At 25.7% G+C, this 24,492-nt stretch overlaps 1 protein-coding gene across 1 annotated transcript in view; it reads right to left on the bottom strand.

Moving 5' to 3' along the window:
• Positions 1–24,492, bottom strand: part of LOC107162280 (uncharacterized) — a 152,979-nt gene that overhangs the window by 53,113 nt on the left and 75,374 nt on the right. The window contains exons 2-3 of the mRNA XM_015509111.2: positions 14,620–14,831; positions 8,337–8,472 (exon numbers count right to left, since the gene is read on the bottom strand). Coding sequence (XP_015364597.1) covers positions 8,337–8,472; positions 14,620–14,831 — 348 coding nt within the window. The remainder of the gene's footprint in view (positions 1–8,336; positions 8,473–14,619; positions 14,832–24,492) is intronic.

Raw genomic sequence — 24,492 nt, 5'->3', positions numbered from 1 at the left:
GCCTATTGAAGTAATATAGTAAGAATAATAATCAAATATACATACATACTGTATACTGGTTCTCTTGTTTGCTACCTGAAACCCATGTCTTTATAATATCCTCTTTTTTTTAAAATGTTTTTCACAAATTCTTGAATTTGGTTTCAATTTCATGTTTAGTGAATTTTCCCATACATCAAATACATTTTTAGGTACACTAAAAATACTAGAATTAAATTCATTGCAGGATGGAATACAACATTTCATTTTAATATAATATTTGAAATTATTGTGTTCGTGAATATAATATATATTTGTATAAAAACAATTGTACAAATCTTGTAATAAGAATAACTAGGTGTTTCAATACAAACGATTCATTCATTATAATATCATGGAATATGGATTATGGAACCTCTTTACATTTACATCATGATTAAATATATATTTTAAATTTTTAAATCATGATTTAAGATAATACTATACTATCTTAAACGACTTAAACCATGTTTAAAACTTATTTCAAAAGCCCGGGAAAAAATGATGATATCTAGTTCACGAAATGCTCACTGACAGCGCCATGCATTAGTTCTATAGCAGCTGCTGATATGGCGATTCAGTTTGCCAGTCGCAAAAAATCAATTATCTCTACTCGTCGTCTAACCAGTATTATCTTAAATCATGGTCCAGAGCGTAGTCCACAGGTAACAGCACGATATTCGTTGGTTGCCGCCTCGTCTCACGAGTCACGAGTATCTTCAATGCTTGGGTCCGGTGCGTACGTATCCAACACTGTGTTCGTCATTCATTGGTGTACGTCGACGATTATTTCGATGTTGACGATGGTAGTGTTGATTGAAGAATGTGTTTTGAATTGGCAAAGTGCCCGGTATATATACGGCTGCATCCGAATTGGTTCCCATACCTGAAAATTGACATCCGAATTGGTTCTCGACATTCCAGGCAACGCACATCCAAATTGGTTCCCGATACAGACTTACGAAAAAGCAAAATATAATATAATATAAATAAAATATTTAATATTTTAAATGAAAAAATTGATGAATTCTTCGATTATATTTTATAAATTATATTGAAAAAGATAGCTCACTTCCACCAACAATGTGGGCTGAATATACCAGTAGTATAGAACGAACTACTAATTATTGCTGTGAATCATTTCACAAAAAATTCAACAGTTACTTTTATTACGCACATCCGAACATATTTCAATTTATCGATGTACTAAAAGAAGTTTAAATTGAAACTTATATAAAATTGCGAAATTCGAACGAACTACAAAACCTGAAGTCTAAAAAATAAGGAAATATTTATAAAAACAGAAATGGACAAATATAAAGTAACGAAATCAGTAGATTTGAATTTTTTTTAAATGTTTGTTATAAGTTTTTACCTCAATAATAGAAAATAATAACTATAAAACAAATGAACGAATTAAAAAAAAAAAAACGATATACCACTTATTTTATATTTTTAGATTAAGATTTTAATTTTTTTTTAATGTTTGTTGTATATTATGTATTAAGCCAAAATTTTAACAACTCGGAAACCAATTCGGATATAGCCATTGTAACAACCCGGGAACCTATTCGGATATACCCTTTGAAAGAACCCGGGAACCAATTTGGACGTATCGGAACCAATTTGGACATTCCGATATATACTATGATCCGTACCGACTAGTGCATGCCTGTGCTTACTGTCGGTATGGGTTTTGTTATTATGGGGTCACTTTTGGACTGTGGTATGTGTGAGGTGTTGTTGTCTTCGTCATTATCTCCCCTATCCATTTCTGTACTTCTGGGGATGTGCGATGAATCTAAAGGTTTTTAATTCACAGCTAAATCCCTCCGATGGTATTGTTTTTTAAATGCTGTATTGTGATTGGTGGTCCTGACAAGGACCGTTTTATGTGGTGAAGACTACACCGTTACATAGTAACTGATTGAAACCAAAAAAATATTCAAATAAAGTTTTGAAAATATATTTTATAAATCTTAACAGATATATTATAATATTGAATATATTTTTTTACGTACTACTCGTACTTACTTTGATTTTCTTGGCATATCTGTACAAACTTTTTGTGATATTGAAAATTCAGACATCTTATATATATATAATATGTCAAATAAAAAAGTTTGTTCATAATAGGTTATAACTAAAGCGAGATAGTCAATTTTCAAAAGTTTAAAACAGTTATATTCTTACTTTTGGTCTTTAGATAATAATTCACTTAAAAAATGAGTGAATTAATAATAATTAGTAACTATCAATCCCGACGTTCTGTAAACATCCATTTATGAACATTGTACATAGCCCTAGCTACACAGGCTTAGAATGCATAAAAAAAAAATTTTAATATTTTATATTTTACCCTTAATTGAAGATAATTTATCTATTTTTAAATTAAATCTTCATTGATTATTGTAGCTTAGAAAATGGCCACAATACTTCATTAGCAAAATTTTAGGCACATTATGTGCACTTTAATAAGATATATCTGAATAATTGAAAATAAAATAAACAAATACATTTAAAAATAAGGGAAGAACAATATAATATATTAGTTGATTTGTTTTCTTAACTGTATTCAGTAGGATTTTCAAAATAAATGTATATTCTTGAAATTATACGCTTAAAAGTATTTTCGGCTAATGAGTAAAGTATATCTACTCTACTTATTTGTAGTTATTGAAATTTCATTATAGATAAACTAAAATTAAAAACTTCTTACATAGATCAAAAAGTATAAATATATTTAAAAAAATGTTTAGATTATATATTTTTAACCATACATGGTTTAAAATTCACGTGAGTTTTTTACGCAAGTAAGAAGTACCTACTAATAAAGAAAATTTATTTTTCTCAAATAGGGGATTATAAAGGTAATTTTATGATTTGTTGATATTTAATACACACAACCTATCATAAAAAGTTTCAATTTTGGTAAATTAATCAACATTGTTTTGCTATTTACATAAGTGGTTATAGGTAAATAACTTATTAAACGTTCTGGTTTTATGTTTTTATACAAAATACCTAATAAGATTATTGATTTCTTTAAACATTTATTGGAATATTTACAAAAAGCATAATTGCGTTATCTATTACTTAAAGATCAGATGATATAAAAAAAGAAGGTACCCAGCAGTAACACTCAGAGATTCTTTATAATTAAATAAAATTAATTTAAATATTATATACAAAAAATAATTTAATCAAGATAATATAAATATTTCAGTATCATAAATTGACTATTAATTAGTCTTCAGTGTTGGCATCAACAGTATCAAGTATGTTGTACAATAAAAAATCTTTTGAAATTGTTTCTTAAAATTATAACTCGTCATAAAATATAAAAGTGAGGTTTTAAAGGTTGAAATTTAACTCAAAAAACCATATGCTAGATAAAATTCTACAGTAAATTAAATCGACAGCGATAAATTAATAAAGCATAAGTAGGTATAATAGTAATAATGTTTTCTTATTAAATAAATAAAACGGCTAGGTTAAAAATATTTGTTAATTTTGTCCTATTCGTTGTGAACACATTAAATTGAAAAAACTGAAGAAGATTAATTAAAGAAGTTTGGATTGAAAACGCGATGTATACTATTTTATGGTCTATATTTTAACACATTTTAAAATTTGTTTGAAATGTGACTACTAAGCGCTCTATGACTAGCTCTTAACACACTAGACAATTCGTAGTCATATCACGATAATTCTCATGATGTTATATTATTATATTATTTTAAAATTACTCAATTAACATCCATTGTTGTCAGTTTTTGTTATTCCTTCTAACCCATAACAGTTATCGTTAATAAAATAAAGTTAATATTTTAATATGTATATAAATGCATGGGTTTATTTAAAATGTATTGTTATTATGATTAAATTTAATACAAATGTTATTAATTTGTAAACAGTATAAGAAAAATTCAAAATGTAAAATAACAGTTAAATAATGAATAATATCTATAATGTACTTATACTTTATTTTCTCAAATATTTAAAATTATTGCATTCATTCATCGTACGTTTATTTATTTATTTTTTTAATAATAAGAACTTTTTGCCAAAGTTGCATAGTTATGGAGGGGTGGTTAAAAAAATAGATTTACGCGTTAAACAGTTTTACAGTTCTCCCCTCCAATCTTTGTTAAAGCCATGATGCTGGAGTAAAATTTATGTACTGACATAAATCGTTAACAGTGAGATTCAATGTGTCGCCAAAAATCCCGGCTATTTGTTATTGAGTGAGAAAAATAATTTAATTAAAAAATTTATTAATTAATTTATAGATTTACAACTTCTAAAGTTGCCACATTTTAATAATTATACCAACAGTACAAAATGATTGTGTTATTTATGGAAATTCAACTAAACCTAACCGCTTATACCTTATTTATAGTTTAAATTATATATAATTTTTTTTTTTCAATCGTTTTAATAGTTATAATTTCATTTTTATTTTCAGTAAAAATATACTAAAATATAATTAAATAATTTTATTTTGGATACGGTGTTAAAATAATTAAATATTAGCTAGGTTTAGAGTTAATAATTTTTCATAAAATTTCATATACTTTTTTTCATTCATTAGGGCTAGGGGTTAATTATTCGTATCTACTGTAGATTTAGAAATAAATAATATAACTATTGAAATATCATCTGAAATAAATAAATACATTTTTATTAGATATATTTAATTAGATACATCATGAACTTTAGTCAAAGTGTCATGAGAGAGTATATTAGACTTTTTGTATAAAACGTGACTTAATTATTAGAATATAAACGTAAAAGTAACCATTGAAACTTGAAAGATAAATCAATAGTTTAGATGTGCTTGTTGTCTGTTGATACCTTTGACTATATTTGGACAGAAATATCACCTTAACACTATAACATTTCGGTTTCAATCTTTCATGTTGTCTGTGAGACAATTTTCTGTATAATCAGCAAATCCAAAACATTGAACATCAGACGCACGCTCTGCACTTTAAATCGTGAATCGAGAATCTAGATGCTCACTTATCTATTATTCATTTTAATAGGATATGGAATTGTCTAACACTGAAAATAGAATATATTGATATCAACAAATTGTATATAACCATAATATGTAGTTATTAAAACTGTTGAAAATGTATACAAATAAAATATATTTTTTTTTTCATTGGTTTTGAAATTAACTAATAATTTTTGTTTCGACAACAAAGGCCATTAGAATTACATTTAATATCATAAAATATTTTTATTTATATCCTTTTAATACCAATTTTAATAGAATAAATCAAACAAAAAGTAAAAAATATAATTCAAAATAATACAAGAAATTCACTTAAAATTAAAAAACATAAATTTGTTTCAAAAAAATAAACAATAACTATGTCTTAGTTAACTGATAAATATTGTTTTCTGATGATTTAGAATATGTCTCTTTTTTACATTAATAATCGATGTATACGAAAATAATGTACACATTTTCAAATAAATACAAAAACTTTAATACTAATTTTAAAACATACGCCATATCAAGTTCTGTTTGTGATATTCAGTCAAGATTTTTTTTACTTGGTCAAATAATACAGTTTTTTTCCCTGGACCAATCCGATAACCTTTAGCCCCACAATAATAATAGCTAAATATATTAAAACTTACGCAACTTCATAAAAAAGTAAAAATAAAGCTACAATATTATTATTGTAGGTAAGTTATTTAATTTCAGATCAACGTCTTAAATTCACAAGAAAAGAAAATAGTCATCCTATGAAATGTTATATTCAAAAACTTAACTTTAAATTATTAATGTATATGATAAAATTATGAAATACACTCTACGTTTAAATGTCAACAAATCTTAAAGATCATTGTAATGACTAATGGGTATATTAAATTATTTGAATTCAACCATAAATCATCACACATGAAAAGTGATTCTGAGTGTAGATCTTATGCTCTCTCTCATTGTTAATGAAATTTAATAATTTTTTTTTTTTTATATGAAATATACAATCTGTACCCTGAGGCACAATAAGAATATTGGCTAATTTACAATGACACGAATGAGTTGTTGGAAGAAGCAACCCAGTAGTGACACGTGACACTTCCTATTGACTAAATTTAATAATTAAAAAATTAATTGAAAATAACTCATGAATACCTATACCTAAATATAATCATTTTCCTGTTAATTTGCTATTATGATTAAAGGTAGAAAACCTTGCTGGTAATCTTCTAATAAATTCCTTATGTTAGTAATTAAAAAAAAACTTCTATGAATTTCTAACTAAAATAGCACATTGTGTAGAATGGACGAGAAGTAAGTTATTTTAGTCGCAGGCGAGGTCCACAATTCGCGCTAGACTAAAATTTTATTATCCTCCCGCACGAACCATACATTTTTTATTTTTGAATTAAAAAATTGTATTAAAAGGTCCCTTTCAAAAAAATTTTGATACCGGTTACCGGTTTTAAACTGATCCAGTGGTTAGTGATAATCTATTACCAGTACAATATTCAATATTATAAGTTACTTATTAAGTGATTATCACTTGTATAACGGTTTTCTAAAAAGAATGAATTACAACTTACGTATTATCATTTAGAAATAGTTTTAAGAAGTTATTATTATTTAAGTAGGCAAATTGTATTAAAAATAGTATAGCTTATGAAGTTATGACCATTAGTAACAGTAATCGGGACTAGAAGATTTAAGGTTACCAAAATTCCGGAAAAATTTCAATTTTTGTTAAGACCAGATAATTGGTTTCAAGCCCTGATTTTTGGTCATGCTTCTAAGTTCATTGATCATATTAAAGGTAATCTATGCAACAACTAGATAATTCTACGAAAAAAATAAAAAAAATAATAAAATATAAATATTTTGGTGAAAGATTTCGATTACTGGGTTTATGTACAAATTCCTATTTTTCCTTTTTTTTTTAGAATTGTAATTTTCAACATTGATCTTCTAAATTCTGCAACTTGACTAATATTTTTCTATTTTTTGATGTCGAAAATCAGAGAATTGTTATTATATTGATGACAGAAAAAAACACACGTCATAGTAAATACAATACATTCATCGCTAATATCATAAAAACTTTAAAAAACAAAATATCTATAAGTATAGCTTAAAATAAAAAAATTTTAAATTTTAAAATTTGAATAAAGCTATTTTGTGAAACTGAAGTATTTATGGTAATTTATTTTTGAGTTGTACTAAAAAAAAAAATCGATTTCGATCAAAATTGGTATTGCATGAAAAAAAACCATCTTCTATTAATTTTTTCTGTTATTGTTGATTATTTAGAAATATATTAATTAGTATTAATTTTGAGCTGTTAAGAGCACCTAATAGATTCAATAATTTACCAGAAACCATCTTCAATGTTGAAAGTCAACATATTTTTTATATTAATTATCGTGTGTAAAAACAATTACAAATTCTATAACTTATTCATCGCTCCCCTAAGAAACTAAAATGACGGAAAAACAGGGACCACATACCTTTTTGACGTAATAAATTTGGTTGTATTTAAAAAACTTGTAACCTTATTAAAAGTAATATTAAAATCTTAAAATAAAAATTAAGTAAAATTTAAACCTTTGTTGCTTCATTTGTATATATACTATATTACAAATATAATTACGTTACTTAAGTTGAATTTGAAATGTTTATGATGGTTTATGTCCTAAAGGAATAACATAGTTGGAAAAATATCAACCCTTTGGGAAATTATAAGAGTTTAAGCAATGTATTCATTTATTTCTAAGGTAACTCTTTAAAAGGTAGCATTAGTTGTTTATTACCGTCAGGCTAGTAAAATTGAATAATATCTTTAAATTTGTATTTTCAATATTCACCGTGCAAACATTTCAAAATAATGGTAAATAGTTCTTAATTTTCAATTAAAAAGTTTGATATATATTTTAAATAGAAAATAGCTAACATAATATTATAATTTGTGCGTATAGTTTAAAAAAAAAATAATTAGCCCCTAATTATTCAAGACGGACTTTTAATTGAAGATAAACATTGCATTATTTTAATTTATTTGTTATTGAAATACTCTATTCGCCCGTATGTTTGATGCAGACGAAAAATTAGTGTGTGCTTGCTAGTATAATATATTGCCCATCTCCGTTTCAGATAAACTTATATTTAGGAAATTTGTTATTAACAAATTATTTTTGTTATTTTATGTTAATATATAATAAGCAAATATTATGTAAATATTTTATTTTTAAACATTGGATGTATATAGAAAATAACTATACTGTTAAAAAGTGTTCATTGTTCAAGTTCAATTTTTACTTACCCACAACTACGATTTGTTTTGAGACGAGCTCAGTTTTTAATGAAGGTCCGTCAGTTGTTACTTCACAGCTCAACTTTCCAGACAGATTGAAATCGACATCCCTCAGAAATACTTGTGTGGCATTTGATTCAGATAACTGAAATAATATAAATTTTGTTTTTCACAATCGTATACATTCAGTATGAGTATACTATAACTATTGTATATTTATATAAACTATCACTCTCTATGTATTTTAACAATTTATGTAAGATACAGGAAATGTAGTCAGTTATTATTCTATTTGGAAGTTAATCTGTATAAAAACATTTGTATTGTAAAAAACATTAATCCCGATTTGTTTATATTTATATATTTTTTTTTACTATTATAAAGTGTTTCTGACATACAATGCCATCAAACTTAACTATTTATTTTAATGTGTATGCATGCAAGCTTTAGATTTAAATTTTGGAAAAATCGAGATTCATAGAAAATACATACTATTTTAGAAATAATAAATGTCATTATTATTTCAAATACCTACCAGTGTTTGTGTATTATTTTAATTATTAAAATATTAAATTAATTAACTGAAAATACATTGAAATTTAAAAATGTTTTACTGCAATGTGGTTAATAATTAAATTTACGTAAATAAGTACCAACTTACTTAGAAATTCAGTACGTAAGTACTATCGATTATCAAGTTATAAATATATAAATATATAAATTTTTTAAAATATAAATTACTAACTTCTACCAAACGTCAATACACTTATTACACTATTATGACGTCATATAGAAATTACACAGAGTTATTGCATTTAATTTGGTGTTTTTAAGACAAAAATGATTTATCCTTGTGATAAACATACTGACAGCTATCACTAAAACATGGTAGGCATTGAAAATCAGTCGCAAATAGTCTATGACAAGTTTATAACAACTTTTCTTGTCTTTGAAGTAAACTTAACCAACACAATTCTTCCCAAAACGAAGATTTATGAACTCAGACAACTTTTACCAATGACATTGCTTTCTCTTCATTTTGGACCCAGAAGAAAATAAATTGTTCAAAGCTTATAAATCAAGATACGACCACGAACTTACAAATTATTATTTGAGCTCTTATACACGTTAATCAATTATATCCAGTTTTCATAAAATTTTTAAAAAAGTCGCATTCAATATAAACACATATTACATTTCAAAAATGCGGATATAAAATCGTATATTTTGTTATTACTTAACAAACTAAACATTGTAAGATCTGTTATTTAATAGTTTAATATCATAACAACTAAATACATATATCTTACTTTAGATTATGATAAAATAATGTTTTGTTGTAGACATCAGGAATATTTTAAATATGTTGTAGAGATTATAGGTTTAGGTAATAGCTATATTTATTACCTACTTATGTATATTTCATTATATCATTCAATTTAATAATCACAGTAGCAAATAAGTTAATTTTAATTTTTAATTACCCAAAAACAAAGTTATTGAAACTTATACAATATTTATTTGAGAAATAAAATAATCAGTTGTTATATTAACATCTTACAAATAAATAATTAAGCTATTGTATTCACTTTTAATGATATATGTGTTTATGACACTAAATATATTTGAAAATACATAATTTATTTATTATTTTTGATAATATGATATAATAAATATTATAGGATTTTTTATGATTTTTATGATTTTTATGATTTTTTTTGCATAGATATCGAAAACAGTGGCCATTAGTTTTTATATCAATTGACATTTTTTACTAATGAGTAAAGTTTCTTAAATTATGTTATTTAATTTAAATTGTACAATTTATATTTTATAATTATATAATTACTTACATATATAATATTGAAAAATATTTTCTTTAATTTGGTTTGTTTAAAATACTATTAGTCTCATTAAAATCATTAAACAAAACTACCAAATCAGTGCAAACAATATATTGTATACTAAACAATGTACAATGAGTTTTTCTAGTGTGAAAATCATTATAATCATATTATAAGATAAACATTTAAATAATAAATGTTATTCAGTTCGGTTCCGATTGTCGTTAGTTTATTAACAGTATGCTCGCATACACTTAATCATATCCTCTTTTATGGCTTCGACCATATTCATATAAATCAAGTTATTATGTCATCGCGACCTAATGTGGTTTCTTCCAAAATTATGAACAAAAGAAATCTTCTCTATCGCCAAAGGTTGAAGAAAAGAAAACGAAGTTATTCACGAGTCCAAATCGGATTTCCGTTCTCGCTAACCGTGACGAAGCTAACATGAACCTATCCGGTTCCAACGTCAAAATCCGCAATAGCGCCGATAAACCATGTAAGGTACCACCTGTTTACATAAAAAATGTGGGCAATATCTCCAATCTCCATCTTCACCTTCAGCCTCATGACCATTCTCGAATCTACAGATTTTATCTGTAAATCCACGCCCTCCTATCTTACCATCCGCAAGCATTTCGTCGAACATTACGACCTGTTACTAACACATTTATAAGAGAATGATTATAGTTATCATTCTTATCAGCCCGACGACGTCTTGCGTACGATACGAAATTTCCACCCATCCACTGCACACGAAGACATTATTGCCGGCCTTTCAGAATTGGGTCACCAACATACACAACATAAAGCGTTTATCGGACAAAACGCCCTTGCCAATTTTCTTCGTCAACGTCAAAAAGCTACCAATGACTATGACATATTTAAGGTTAAGTTCCTTTTTAAATCAGTAATCGTTGTCGGAAAATCTCATCCACCAAAGAGCATTCTACAATGTTATAATTGTTAATTTTACGGTGACGCCAGAAAATACAGTTACCATGACCCATGATGTGTGTAGGCGAGAGTCTACCATTTCTACTCCTTCTCCTAAATACAATTCTACCACAGCCGCTTCTGGTACCAATCAACCGTCTTATGCCCATATGGCTTTCTCCGGTCAAAATGTTTCTCAACCTTCTTCAAGGATCGAAACTATGTTAACCTCATTTATCTCCGAATTCTCGAATATCATAAAACCACTTTTTACTTCACTATTATATAATTCACAATTATAAGCAATTCCAAATATATAATCACGTTATTCCACACATTTTTATTTGTTAACCATCTTTTCTTTATTTGTATATTAATTATTTCTTATATTTCGTACGTCTATATCCTATATATTTATATTACATATGGACTTATCGCCATTGAATGTTCAAATTGCAATAATAATAATAATAAAAAAAATAAAACTACCTATTAATATTAATTATCTTTTGTGCTGTATATCTGACTGTTTGCTATATTTCCGTTATCTATCTATATCTATATCATTATTACTATTATTACTTTTATCGTCATTAATATTGCTAGGTACATAATATGTATCCCTAATATTTTAATAATTGTTGATCCATAATAGTCTACGATTGAAGGCTAATAAAAAAATAAAAAAATAAATGTTATTTCTGTTGATGTTGATGATATCTAAAATGAACATTCCAAAATTAAAATATCTTGGCGTCAATAAGTAGGTGTTTAATTAATTAATCTAAAAACTATCTGAATTTATCTTAAGTTATTTTTTTTTTTTTAATTTATATATATTTGCCAAAATGATGAATCTTAGTTACCAAAATAATTAAACTATTTTAAATTTAGATTAGCAATATAACTTCAAGCATTAGAAATAAATTTAAATTTTCAATATAAATATGTAGGTACCTAGTAATAATATAGCATTTATCTTATTCAACTAAATAAATAATATTACGAAGTTAGCTTTATAAAACTGTCAGTAACTTTTCAGATCATATCCAAGAATATTACATCTGACAGTCAATTATAAAAACAATCACAAAACGATAGAAATTAGTGAAAAGATTCCGTTAAAACAATTTAAAGTTTTTACTTCTCCCGAATTATGATGTTCCCGGCAAACTGCATTTATTATTTACTTTTATACTTTTTAAATTTTTTCATGCCTATTTTATTTGTATTCTTATTCAAACTTATTTCCCTAGAAGTCGGTGACATAGAAATATGGCACATGAATAGCTGTCAGAAAATGAATCTGAAGAACTTTTCTCAGGAACCAAGTATAATATAATATAACACAGACAGGTGCATGTATTATTCAAACCGTATGATTTATGTGTTCATACACACTAACATGGAAATAAATACATGGGCACACGATGCGTTTAAACTTATCTGCGGTAACAGTCGTTGATGACCGGAAAAACGGTTTTACCGACGTTGACAACAATGTTTTTGTTCGGCCTGTGCCCTTTACCGGCCATGTCGTCCACCGACCCTAATGCCTATGTTAGTTCTCAGAAAAAAAAAAACTTTTTCGAGACTATGTGAAACTCGGAAGCTTTTCTGACAATAAAACGGAAACGCGCATTAAATCAAGTCGATTTAAGTCACATAAAGGAAGACAAGGAGAGGATAGAGGGAAAAAAGGTTTACGATGACAGGCTTGGGATTTTATTCGAGAAACCAGCTGAATGTCTTCACGAGATTTTTTCGATTTTTTATTGTCCTATGACCATTATTTAACAGCATTCAAAAACTAAACAATGGGGTTAGTATTTCCTAAAAAAATCCTATAATTACTCTTATGTACATAATACTAAAGACAAATTATTGTACGTTGATAACCGTTTTATTAAACTTTAAAAAGAAACGAATGTTCATCCTTCATTGTACTTTATATTTTAAGGATGTTCAAATATCGATGTCATTCAATCACTTTATTTTATGTGTATGATGTAAATACATAGTCTACTCTTGTTTGTTTTTTCTATCAATAACTATATTTGTAAATAATTATTTGAATAATAATTTATTATTATACTAAAGGTTTACATTATTATCCATAGTTCTCAGTATATGTTTTAAATTTGTAAAAATGAAAAAATTGAGACGAAAGTAGTTTAAACATTGGCGAATTTTGTGTTTCTTTTAAATCGTTTATAGCCTATTTTGGAGTTATTTTACGTTAATATTAAAAAAAATTAACTTAGAAATTTAAAATAAATATCCATAATATAATTAGTTTTAAAGCTTAGGTTTGAATCAAAGGATCATATTACGTTATGATATATTTGACAAATATTTATGTATAACGATGAGTGCAATGAAATTTTTTGTATACACGAATTAATTTTAATTTCCTTGTTTTTAGATTCTGAATGGAGTGATGAATGTATTGATTTTACAATGTTGTGTGTTTTTTTTTGTGTCTGTGTACAGCATAACTAGTCGAAATAATGCTTCAATTTCAAACTTTGGGGGTGGTTTCCGATGGAAAAGAGAATATCCTTGGTGCATAATACAGTCAAAAGTAAACATTTTCCAAAAGTTTTCAAAAAAATCTAGAAAAACAAAAAAAAAAAGGACATAAAAACGGGAATTTTTACGCGAAACCAGTTTTCGACCAAATCGATTTATTATTTTTATTATTTTATGAGAATTTTTTTTGAAGTGTCGGTAAAAATATTGGACGACCAAAAAAACTTGAAAATTTAATACAAGGTTCCTTTTGAGTTGTTCTTATTGTAGCTCATAAAAATTTAAATTCGTTTATCACAATTATTTTTTGTAAGTGTTTATAGTTCAAATTTTTCCGAAATCTGTCGAAAATGCGAAAATTTGTAAGTAATTTGAAGTTGAAAAATCATAAAATTTGTTGTGTTTACACCTAAGGATTAAAAATACAACAATAAGTTTTCCATAAGTTTTTCTTCAAGTAGCTATAGAGAAAACTCGAAGCATCATTATAGGAAAAATTTTAAGTGTGGTTGAATTTTAAATTCTTACGAAATTGCGTAACGATAACGATTTATCCTCAAATGATTTTAAACATTTGTGATTATTCAAAAAGTATAAGTTGTAGATACTTGAAAATTTTACCAGTTATTTAGATTGGTATTTTCTTTATATGGTTTAATTTTCAAAATATTTTGATTTTTTTTTGAGATATTTATAGACGACTGAAATTTTAAATTTTTCTGAAAATTTTTTTTGAAGTGTCGATAAAATTTTTTCGGTCCTTTTACCCGCTTTTTTAAAATTTATTTAAGGAAATAATTATACCCATTAAGGTTTAAATTGTTTAAATATTATTTTAGATTTTTCATCCTTGTGTTATATTTATGTATCTTACTTTCTTATTTAACGTAAATTCACGGCTTTATCATTTTAGTAAAATATTTTTCCAAAACAGCTTTAATAACACTGATTCTGATTTGTAGATAACGTGTACTTACGTCTACATTAAGCCCACGAAATGGAAATGTCTGCGTTCTGGGTAACATCCCTGGAGAGTACCTATAGAATTCGTATCCCCCTCTATACCATTTGACCGACAACATTGGAGCTCCGTCTAAATTGTAATTGCAATATATCATGACATCGTGTCCTCTTTCTACTGCTGGAGGTATGATCTGTATGGTAACGTTGTGCAAACTTCGGACGATATCTATAACATTATATAATACATAGATTTTAGTTGGTAATGGTTCATAGTAATATTAATATAAAATATATTTAAATTACAGATTACAATACACAATAATACACATATTGATACAGCGACTTTTTTTTTAATACATATAACATTGTAAATAAAATTATGTCATACAATACAAATATATGTGACTCTATTACATTTATAAAATATATTATAAACGATATCCGTATTGGAAAATGATAAAATATGATTTTAAAGAAAAATCGAGAAATAAAAAGTACAAAATACTGAGTTGGGTTACATATTCTGGTCACTATTAACTTATTCCACTTCATGTTAGTGTTGTATCATTACATTCAATTTGAAATTGAAAATAAATATAATCATGTAAACTACGATCCTGAGCTGATATAAAGAAACTAGATGTGTACATCCAACGTTATTGAAAAGTTTTTCTTTCTAAAAATACAATCCTCGTTGGGATTTGAACCAAGGTCCTCTTCTAGGTTTCTCTAAAGGTAATGATTTGCTGCAGGCTTATGTATTTACCTATATCCTGGAAAGCAATTGGGAAATTTTAATTTGTAGGTATAGGTTCCTATCATTTCTATCATCATTAAATATGCAACTAGTCTGTCCAATTTATAAAATATTATCCTATATAGAAAGTATGACGTATGACATTTAATTTATTATGCATCATAAAATACATCATTATACAAAAAATATAAATTAAAAGTAAAATAAATTGTATGGGTTAACCAAATGTGTCCTAGTTACTCTCTCTCTCTCTCTCTCACACACACACACACACACACACACAAAACCAACGCAATAAAAATAAATTTGTGAAACGTAAAACACAGTCGAACATTTTACTATTCATACGTTTATAGTTAAACCAAGAATGAAAAATTAACCTCGCTGATCAATTTATAACTAAATGAGTTCACAACAACTTATTAGATATCAAGTCAACCTTACAGAATCTTTTCCTTGATACTGTATAGCATATGTATAGTACATAGTGTATAATATAATGTTATGTATAAATACCAATAATTCACCATGTCAGCTAATGGCAAAATCAATTGAAGGCCTGTTTCATAAAACAAAATTTATGAATAAACCTAACGATTTACCCAGATATGTTTTTTTTATTACTAAAAAAAAAATCTCTAGCTTTTTGAACATACATAATGCAATAGGTCTAATCGAAACATTATGCATTGATGCAAATTAAATTAAATTAGAGTACACCTAAATAACATTTGAAACAGCATGTTGTATTATAATTTAAAAATCAAGCACTTAAAATATTATAAATGTAGGTGCTTAGTAATGTTATCATTTTAGACGAACGTAAAAAAAATTATAATACACGATAATACTATTTTAAATATGTATTAACGTATAGAAATTTACGTTCATTAAATAAAAATTAAGTTTATAACTTATAATCATAACGTTTTGTTAAAAATAAGTATCCCATTTCATACACAATTATATTATAAGTGCAATTTAATAGTAAATTTGTTTACAATATTATCATGTCGAGTGTGGAAGTATATAGGTAATAATATTATTTTCTACTCATTTTTGTTTGAAATTCGTTCAATGAAAATATTTTCTAATATAACTAGTCCGACTTCTTAAGTATGATTAAGAAAAATATAATCAGGGATTAGGATAGGACGATTAAAGGCCTTTCATTACAAGATTGACTTTTTAGTGTATAATATTATCACTAGTCAGTAGTGCGATATCTCGTTATAAATTATTATAGCTCAGATTTATGCATTTTTTTCGGTACTCGTTAACCCATCCACCAGTTTCAAACGCTATTCAAATAATTTTGAAACATTGCCAAGTATTTTGAACCTCAGACAAATTCATACACTATAGTACTCCTGAAACCTATAGATCTAGAGCTTGATAAATTCACAATTTATGTTGTCAGATAAGATTCTTGGATGTTTTTATAAACATCTAAAAATATATATATATATATACTTAGTATTATATAATGAAAGATAAATAAAATATAGACAATATATAATACTTGTAGGTAAATCAGGATAAAAATATATTTTAATAGGAAACTTGGTATCACATCGTATTCTTAACTTTTAACATACATTTTAATTGTTTTTAATTTTATTATAATATTATAATATTCAAAATTAATACGAATTATTGTAAAAATAATAGCCAAAAATAAAATGAACAAACAAATTTGGTAAAAACTCTCTACATTGTCTGTAGAATTCATATTTTGATATTCCACTTTATACAAACTAATCCTTAAAAATAAATGATTTAGCTGTAAAAGGTTTGAATTAAATAATTTACATTACCTATATAATATATATAATTCATTTATAATGTTTCTATTTTCTATTAAAAAATATAATCATATAACTATATTCCCTAATATAATATTATACTCACAAATATAGTGTCCCGTGATTAAATTATTAATGGATACGGTATTCGAATTAATAATACTTGACAATTGTGTCAGATAATCAGAATTTATAACCCATAAGTAAACCGTTTGATTATTTATTTAATTAATGAAGTTAACTTCATTTTTACTATTTTTGCAATAAATTCTATGCCATAAAATGAAACTAATCATTTTCTAAAACCTTTGAAAATGGTGTTTGATAAAAATTTTTTTTTAAGTATGTTGGTATACCTATATATTTAATTTTCACAAAATATATTTAGATTTATAGATTTGCATAAGATTGGCTCATACATTTCAATTCACCATGATTGCAGGTAATGCCCTTTATTAAAGACGATTCAGAAGAATTATTGTAAAAATATCATACATAAATTCTGATTTGATTTGACATTTGGATCTATAGTTGATTTTATTGACACTTCCAATTGTTTGTACAATTTAGGTTTGCTATTAAAAAGCTATTGCTGAATCTATAAGTATTTATAATTTATAAATTATTATAAAATGTTAAATTTGTTTAGAGTATTTAAGGAGTAATATCTGTAATTACTGAACCGACACCTACTAAAAATTATAAGAACACATAGTAAAATGTGTACAGTAACAATTTAAGTATTTAAAGTGTATTTTAGTGGCATTTTATGTTTGGGATAATACAATAATGATGGAAACTACTGGCTAGATTTATATATAATATTTTAGATTCTGAGCGGAGCGATGAATGTATTGATTTTACCATGATGTGTGTGTTTTTTTAATTTATTTTTATTTTGTGTCTAACATCACGTTTTGGGGCAGTAAAAGTGCTTCGATTTTTGACTTCAGTACCTCATTCGATCAAAAAGTGAATCTAGTTGGTACTTTGGGGGGTCAAAAGTAAAAAATTCTTTATACTTTTCTAAATAATCGAGATAATCAAACTAAAAATTAAGGGATAAAAATGGGAAATTTTACGCACACTCATTTTTCGACAAAATCGATTTTGGTTTTTGATGCAATTTTAAAACAAATGACCATAGATACATGAAATTTTCACCGAATGATTATATAAGTATATTCTATCCACCATGCAATTTTCAAAAATTTTCGACTCAAGTTGAACCATTTATAGGCATTTGAAATTTTCGATCATTATTAGTTTTTTTTTAAATTAATATCGATAAAAATTTATTTGTTAGGCAGAAAAGCTTGAAAATTTAATACAAGGCTCTTAACATATTGTTACAATAGCAGTTGAAAAATAAAAGAAATTCATAGTCACAATTCTTTTTTATAAGCATTCAAAGTTTGAATTTTGACAAATACGTAAAAATCACGAAAATTCACAAATTATTTTAAGCTAGAAATTCATAAAAAATGTTCCTTTTATATCTAAGATTTAAAAATTTAATACCAGATTCCTTACAAATTTTTCAATCTTTATCACAAATAAAAAGTCCACCGAAAATTCAAATTACATTTTTATGAGCATTTGAAAGTTAAATTTTTATAACATTGGATTTTCACTGGATTTCACATTTAATGATTTTCTTAGTTTGGTGTAACTCTAAAAGACTAAAACAAACGACCGCAGATACTTGAATTTTGACTGAATGTTTATATAGGCATTTTATATATTTGATAACAATTTCAAAATATTTAGATTTGTTTTGAGCTGTTTACAGACATTTTAATTTTTCAACTTTTTAGTTTTTTTTTTTTATAAATATCGATAAAAAATTATTTGTTCGGTAGAAAAGTTTGAAAATTTAATACAAGGCTTCTAACACATTGTTACAATAATAGTTAAAAAATATTAAAAATGAATTCATGGTCACAATTTTTTTTGTTTTACAAGGATTCAAAGTTTGAATTTCAACAACATACGTAAACATCAAGAAAATTCATAAATTATTTTATGCTAGAAATTCATAAAAAATTATCCTTTTATATCAAGATTTGAAAATTTAATACATGGCTCCTATCATATTTTTACAATAGCAATTGAAAAATAAATGAAATGCGTAGTCATATTTTTTTTTTTACAAGCATTCAAAGTTTGAATTTTGACAACATAATATGTAAAAATCACGAAAATCACGAAAATTCGCAAATTATTTCAAACTAGAAATTCATAAAAAATTTTCTTTTTAAATCTAAGATTTGAAAATTTTTAATAATCTATAATATATCCTAGACAGATAAACCGTCTTCGCTCAGAATCGTTTTTCGTATGCAATGATATAATATCATTGGATTCAAATTTAATTCCATCCATTACAGTAACCCACTTGTAACCTACTGTACAACATAGTGATAATCACGACTTACCCGCCTTTTTATTACCTATGTGAATAATTTTTTGACGACGAACGTAGACATGGTTGTGTATGAAATTTTTAAATATAAGATGGATCACAATCACACATGAATTTAATTTTTGCTTACGAAAATGAATTTTTTTTGTTAATATATTATTATCATACTTGTGATTTAAATTTGTCCGGGAATTGGGATTCCACAAGACCTATAATTATAATACCTTATAATTTATAGGTCAGGTTAAGTTATTCTATTATAACTGATTTAGTTGTTGAATATTTTATATATTTTATATATTTGTATCCCTCTATTTTTTTTAGTCTTTACACTTATTTATTACAAATTAATAGACCTTTATAAATCCAAATATAATAAAAGAAATAAATTCTAGCATTAAAAGCATTAAAAACATTTATAAGAATATAATTTTTTATTTTAAAGAGCTAAAAAACTAAATAAAATGTATATTAAGCTGAATAATGATACTGTTTTAGTATTAAAGAGAGGCTGCAGAAATTTTTAAAGTTATCCAAAACTATAAAAGGGTTATAGTTCGAATGAAAAAATGAATATTCGTCAAGATTTATACAAAATCAAAAAAGTTCTAAATAATAAATTTATATAATATTTTTACAACGTGAATCATGAGGTTTTGAAAATTTTACATGAAATTCTTACTTGACTATAAACAATATCTTGAATATTAAAAAGGTTTTTATATTATTTGGTTTCAAGTTAACTTAGTAAAAGATTATGATTTTAACAATGTGTGTAATGACTTGTTTAAGTATTAAATATAGTCAAATAATTTTTCCTGGTATTTTTACATTTAAAAATGAAAATTAAATTTTTGTGTTTTAGTATAATACTGAGTCCATACATCGTCGACATTTAGGAACAATATGATGAAAACACGAGATGTAAAATGACCAAGCACATGATTTATTAAACAATATTTTGAATTTGTGAATAGAGAGATGACTCTTGTCAAAACAGAATTAGACAACTCTCATACCATACATTTTTATTTTAAAATCTATTATCAGCCTTGTGATTAAGAAAACCCTAAGAAAAAAATGATACAACAACAATTAATAATATATTATTTTTAAATTTGTGAAAAATCACAATTGATTTTTTTTAAATTAAATGTTAAGTCAATCTCTAGCTGTTATCGTCATCAAAATCACAATGTTCACGAATATTATTTTGTAATATATACCTTAATTATCTTTGATATATTTTGATAATTGTTGAGCTATCATAGTTACACTAGAAGCTAATAAAAAAAAAAAAAAATGTTAAGACATTATTTGTGTGTTACATAAAGATACATAGTTTGTTAGAAAGTTTCAAAATTAATGCAATCAGTATAATATTTTTAAAAATTGTATTCAATTTATTATAAAATTCTAAGATAAGAAATTACTTTTTCCGTCAACGTTCTCATTTAAACTATCTATAAATTCATGAAAAAGCAATAAAATTATTCAAAATAAATATAGCATTGTGAATTTACATCGCAAGTATAAAAATGATATATTATTGACTTAAGAAGTGATGAAGTGAAATATTTTTGTCTCGTAAAATTTTGTTATTTTATTGACACAAATACCAATCACTGTTTTACTATTTTATTGGTTTCGAATAAAATGATTAATAATAGGTATTTATTTTTTTCAGAGAATACGTCATCTAAAGCTAAATAATAAAAGTGCCTTATTTTATATTTAAAAGTTCATATATATATTACATATATTATATTCTACATCAAAGTAAGGAACACAGTTTTCTATAAATATTATTAGTAATTATTATACCTATATAATAATCGTCCTTAATAAGCATTTATCAGTTTTACGCTACGTATTTTATTTTATGTTTTGAAAAAACACCAAGTTCAAAGCAATACATTTTTTTATTCAACGATTTGGTTTAACAATTATTATAGTTTTTATTTTAAGTTTTTATAGCAGAAATAATGTTTTAATCTTAAGCTTTGAGACTGGTTTAGGAAATCAGATATAGTTAGTACATGGGGAGGAGGGAGTGTTCTGATTTGGTTCTTTTTGACGATACAAATAAATATGGAGAGACCAGAGAAAAAAATCCCAGAAAACATAGAAATATAAAAACGTATATACTACACAGCAAAAGTCTTTGATAATATCAGAAATATATTAACCGTAGAAAAGAAACTCGACGCCACTTAAATACCACTTAAATTATCATTTTGTATACATAATTATATTTTCAAAATATTTAGATTGGTTAAAGCTATTCATGCCACGAAACAATTTTACACCATAAAACGGTGAATGGTATTGACTTATTATTCCAAAACATATATTAATTTTATATGATATTGTTTAACAATTATCGTTATAGAATATTTGTGAATATGTGATTTGATTTTGTCATCAATTTTCAACCTGCTTAATAATAATATAAATTTATAATACTATAATGGCAATATAAAGATGTAATAAAATATCATTACACAAGTTCGTTATGGCCAAAGATTCCTCAATGAACAGTCTGCGGGGTTATCCAAACAGTAAAACATGTAATAACAGAGTGCTATTAATATTCCAAATAACTCAAAAAATTCAACATTCCAACCAACAGGATTGAAACATTAGGACCAGGCATCGAAAAAATCGAAAACATGTTAGCTAAAAAACCTATCTATACAATAAAATTTAAACTTTCTGCTAATGATAACTATAATATTAATGGTAGAGGAAATCACACATAATTAACAACATATTAATTGTATAATTTTAGTTCTAGAAATCACTCATTATGTGTTAGACAAAAAACTCATAACCTTTTCTGTTGATGTTTTTAAGTTCAATAAAAAAAAAATATATATATATCATTGTATATTTTAGTCTGACAGTTGACAAACCGCCTACGCTTAGAATAATTTTATATAGAATATGATTTATCATTGAATTCAATTAACATGTAATATTTTAAAGTGAACTGTTTGACGATGAGGTACATTTGATGCTTATTTTAGAGCAATACAATTTACCCGTTATTTTTATTTTCGCATATTTTTATGTAATTTTTAGATATTTGTTTATAAATATATAACATAAATTATACTAAATTTTATAAAAACAGCTATAAAAAATATGAAAAAATTTATATTTATACACTTTTTTATCAAATAATATTACCTAATAAATAATAAAATTTAATTTAAGCTTTTTTATTGAATAATGCTTAAAATTATACTAAAAAAATGTATGTTTAATTTTTTTAATTTTTTTAAATAATTAAATAAATTTAATAATTATTTTTCGTTAAATCTGTGTTTTAAATTATTGTGCTTAACAATTTAATTTATAACTTAATAAAATTAGTAGTAAGAGTTTATAAAAATATGAATTGTCTATTTTTAGTTGTAAAACGTCATGCTGTGTTATTACAGAAAATTACGGAATGCAATAATTTGTAGTCCATCCAAAACTTTTGTAGAACGAGTGGCCGATTTTCCTCGGATATAATTTATTTTTCAAACGTTTTATATTGTTATGCATAATCTGCAATTGATTTTAAATTTAAGTTAATAGGTATATATTATGTGCTGAGAATTAATTCAATTATAGTTTTATAGCATTCGGAAAGCGCCTGTCGATTAACGCTGCCGGATGAGACCATAAAGCCCAATGACTCTGTTGAACCGGAACTACTCTGTACTCTTATGTCCATTATACTCAGCTGACCTAGCGAGACTACTTTTACACACCATTAGAGTTGGATAGTAGAAACTGGAACTTCCGGCGGGTGACAAAACCCCTATGAGCAACCGGGATTGATGAAAAATGATACAACAAAAAGCTTCATTCTATTCTTTTGTTGATTTTTATTATGCATACATTTGTTAAAGCTTTCATACTAAATTACTGTATAATAATATGCTTCTGAAGTTATAATACCTATATCGAATACATTATCAAATAATTGGTACTTACTTAAAAATTAAGTAAGTAAGTATTTAATTTTAATTTCATTAAATTTTAAAGAAAAAAATAATAGTTTAAGTTAAATGATTTCACTTTGTTAAATCACAAAACAATAATTACAATGCCTCAACGTAAAAAAAATAGTTGTAAGTCCTCTCACATACAGGTATTCTGAGATATGATAAAGTAGACATACAAGCAAACAAGGCAAATGCCTCGACCACATCCTCATCCATTACTACACTTCTATATAATGGCATGAAAAGAAGTATCAATACACCATATCTCCAATATGTGGCAATCATCCTGGTATGCAATCCCTTAGTTTAAATAAACTCAAATTAATAATAAAAAAAAAAAAAATGACTAAATAGTACACCCGACCCAATGCCTGGGTACAAGGATCGGTCGTACCAATCTAACCTACATTCATATTATATAACATGAGGAGCTAATGCAACAAACCGCTCTCAATCAATCACATACGAGGTGTGTAAATAAAGCAATGAGACTGATAGTGTAGCTAGTTATCTAGCGGCACTAATGACTTTCCAATTGAAAAGGTTTGTAGATAAACATATAATGAACCTTCGGTACGATTTTGAACTTCGTAGTGTCACGTGTCGGTCTGTATCGATTATATTTGTAAACTAATTATTTTTAATACGTTCTAATAATGGGTGACGACAATTTCGAGCAACGATGTGCTATCCGATTTGGTTTTAAACTTGGTCACAGTGCGACAAAAACTTTTCAAAAGCTTCAACAAGCTTATGGAGAAAGTGTGCTTTCAAGGGCCCAAGTTTTTAGGTGGTTTAAAGCATTTTCAGAAGGCAGAAAACTGATTGAAGATGAACCTCGCAGTGGAAGACCTTCGTATCGTAGTTCTAGACTGTTGGCTATTCTTCAACGCAATAAA

Source organism: Diuraphis noxia, unplaced genomic scaffold, assembly GCF_037042655.1.
Source record: "Diuraphis noxia isolate RWA-SAM2 unplaced genomic scaffold, SU_Dnox_SAM2 contig0002, whole genome shotgun sequence".
NCBI classification, from domain to species: Eukaryota; Metazoa; Arthropoda; class Insecta; order Hemiptera; family Aphididae; genus Diuraphis; species Diuraphis noxia.
The sequence above is the reverse complement of the archived record's forward strand: the minus strand, read 5'-3'. Positions and strand labels throughout refer to the sequence as shown.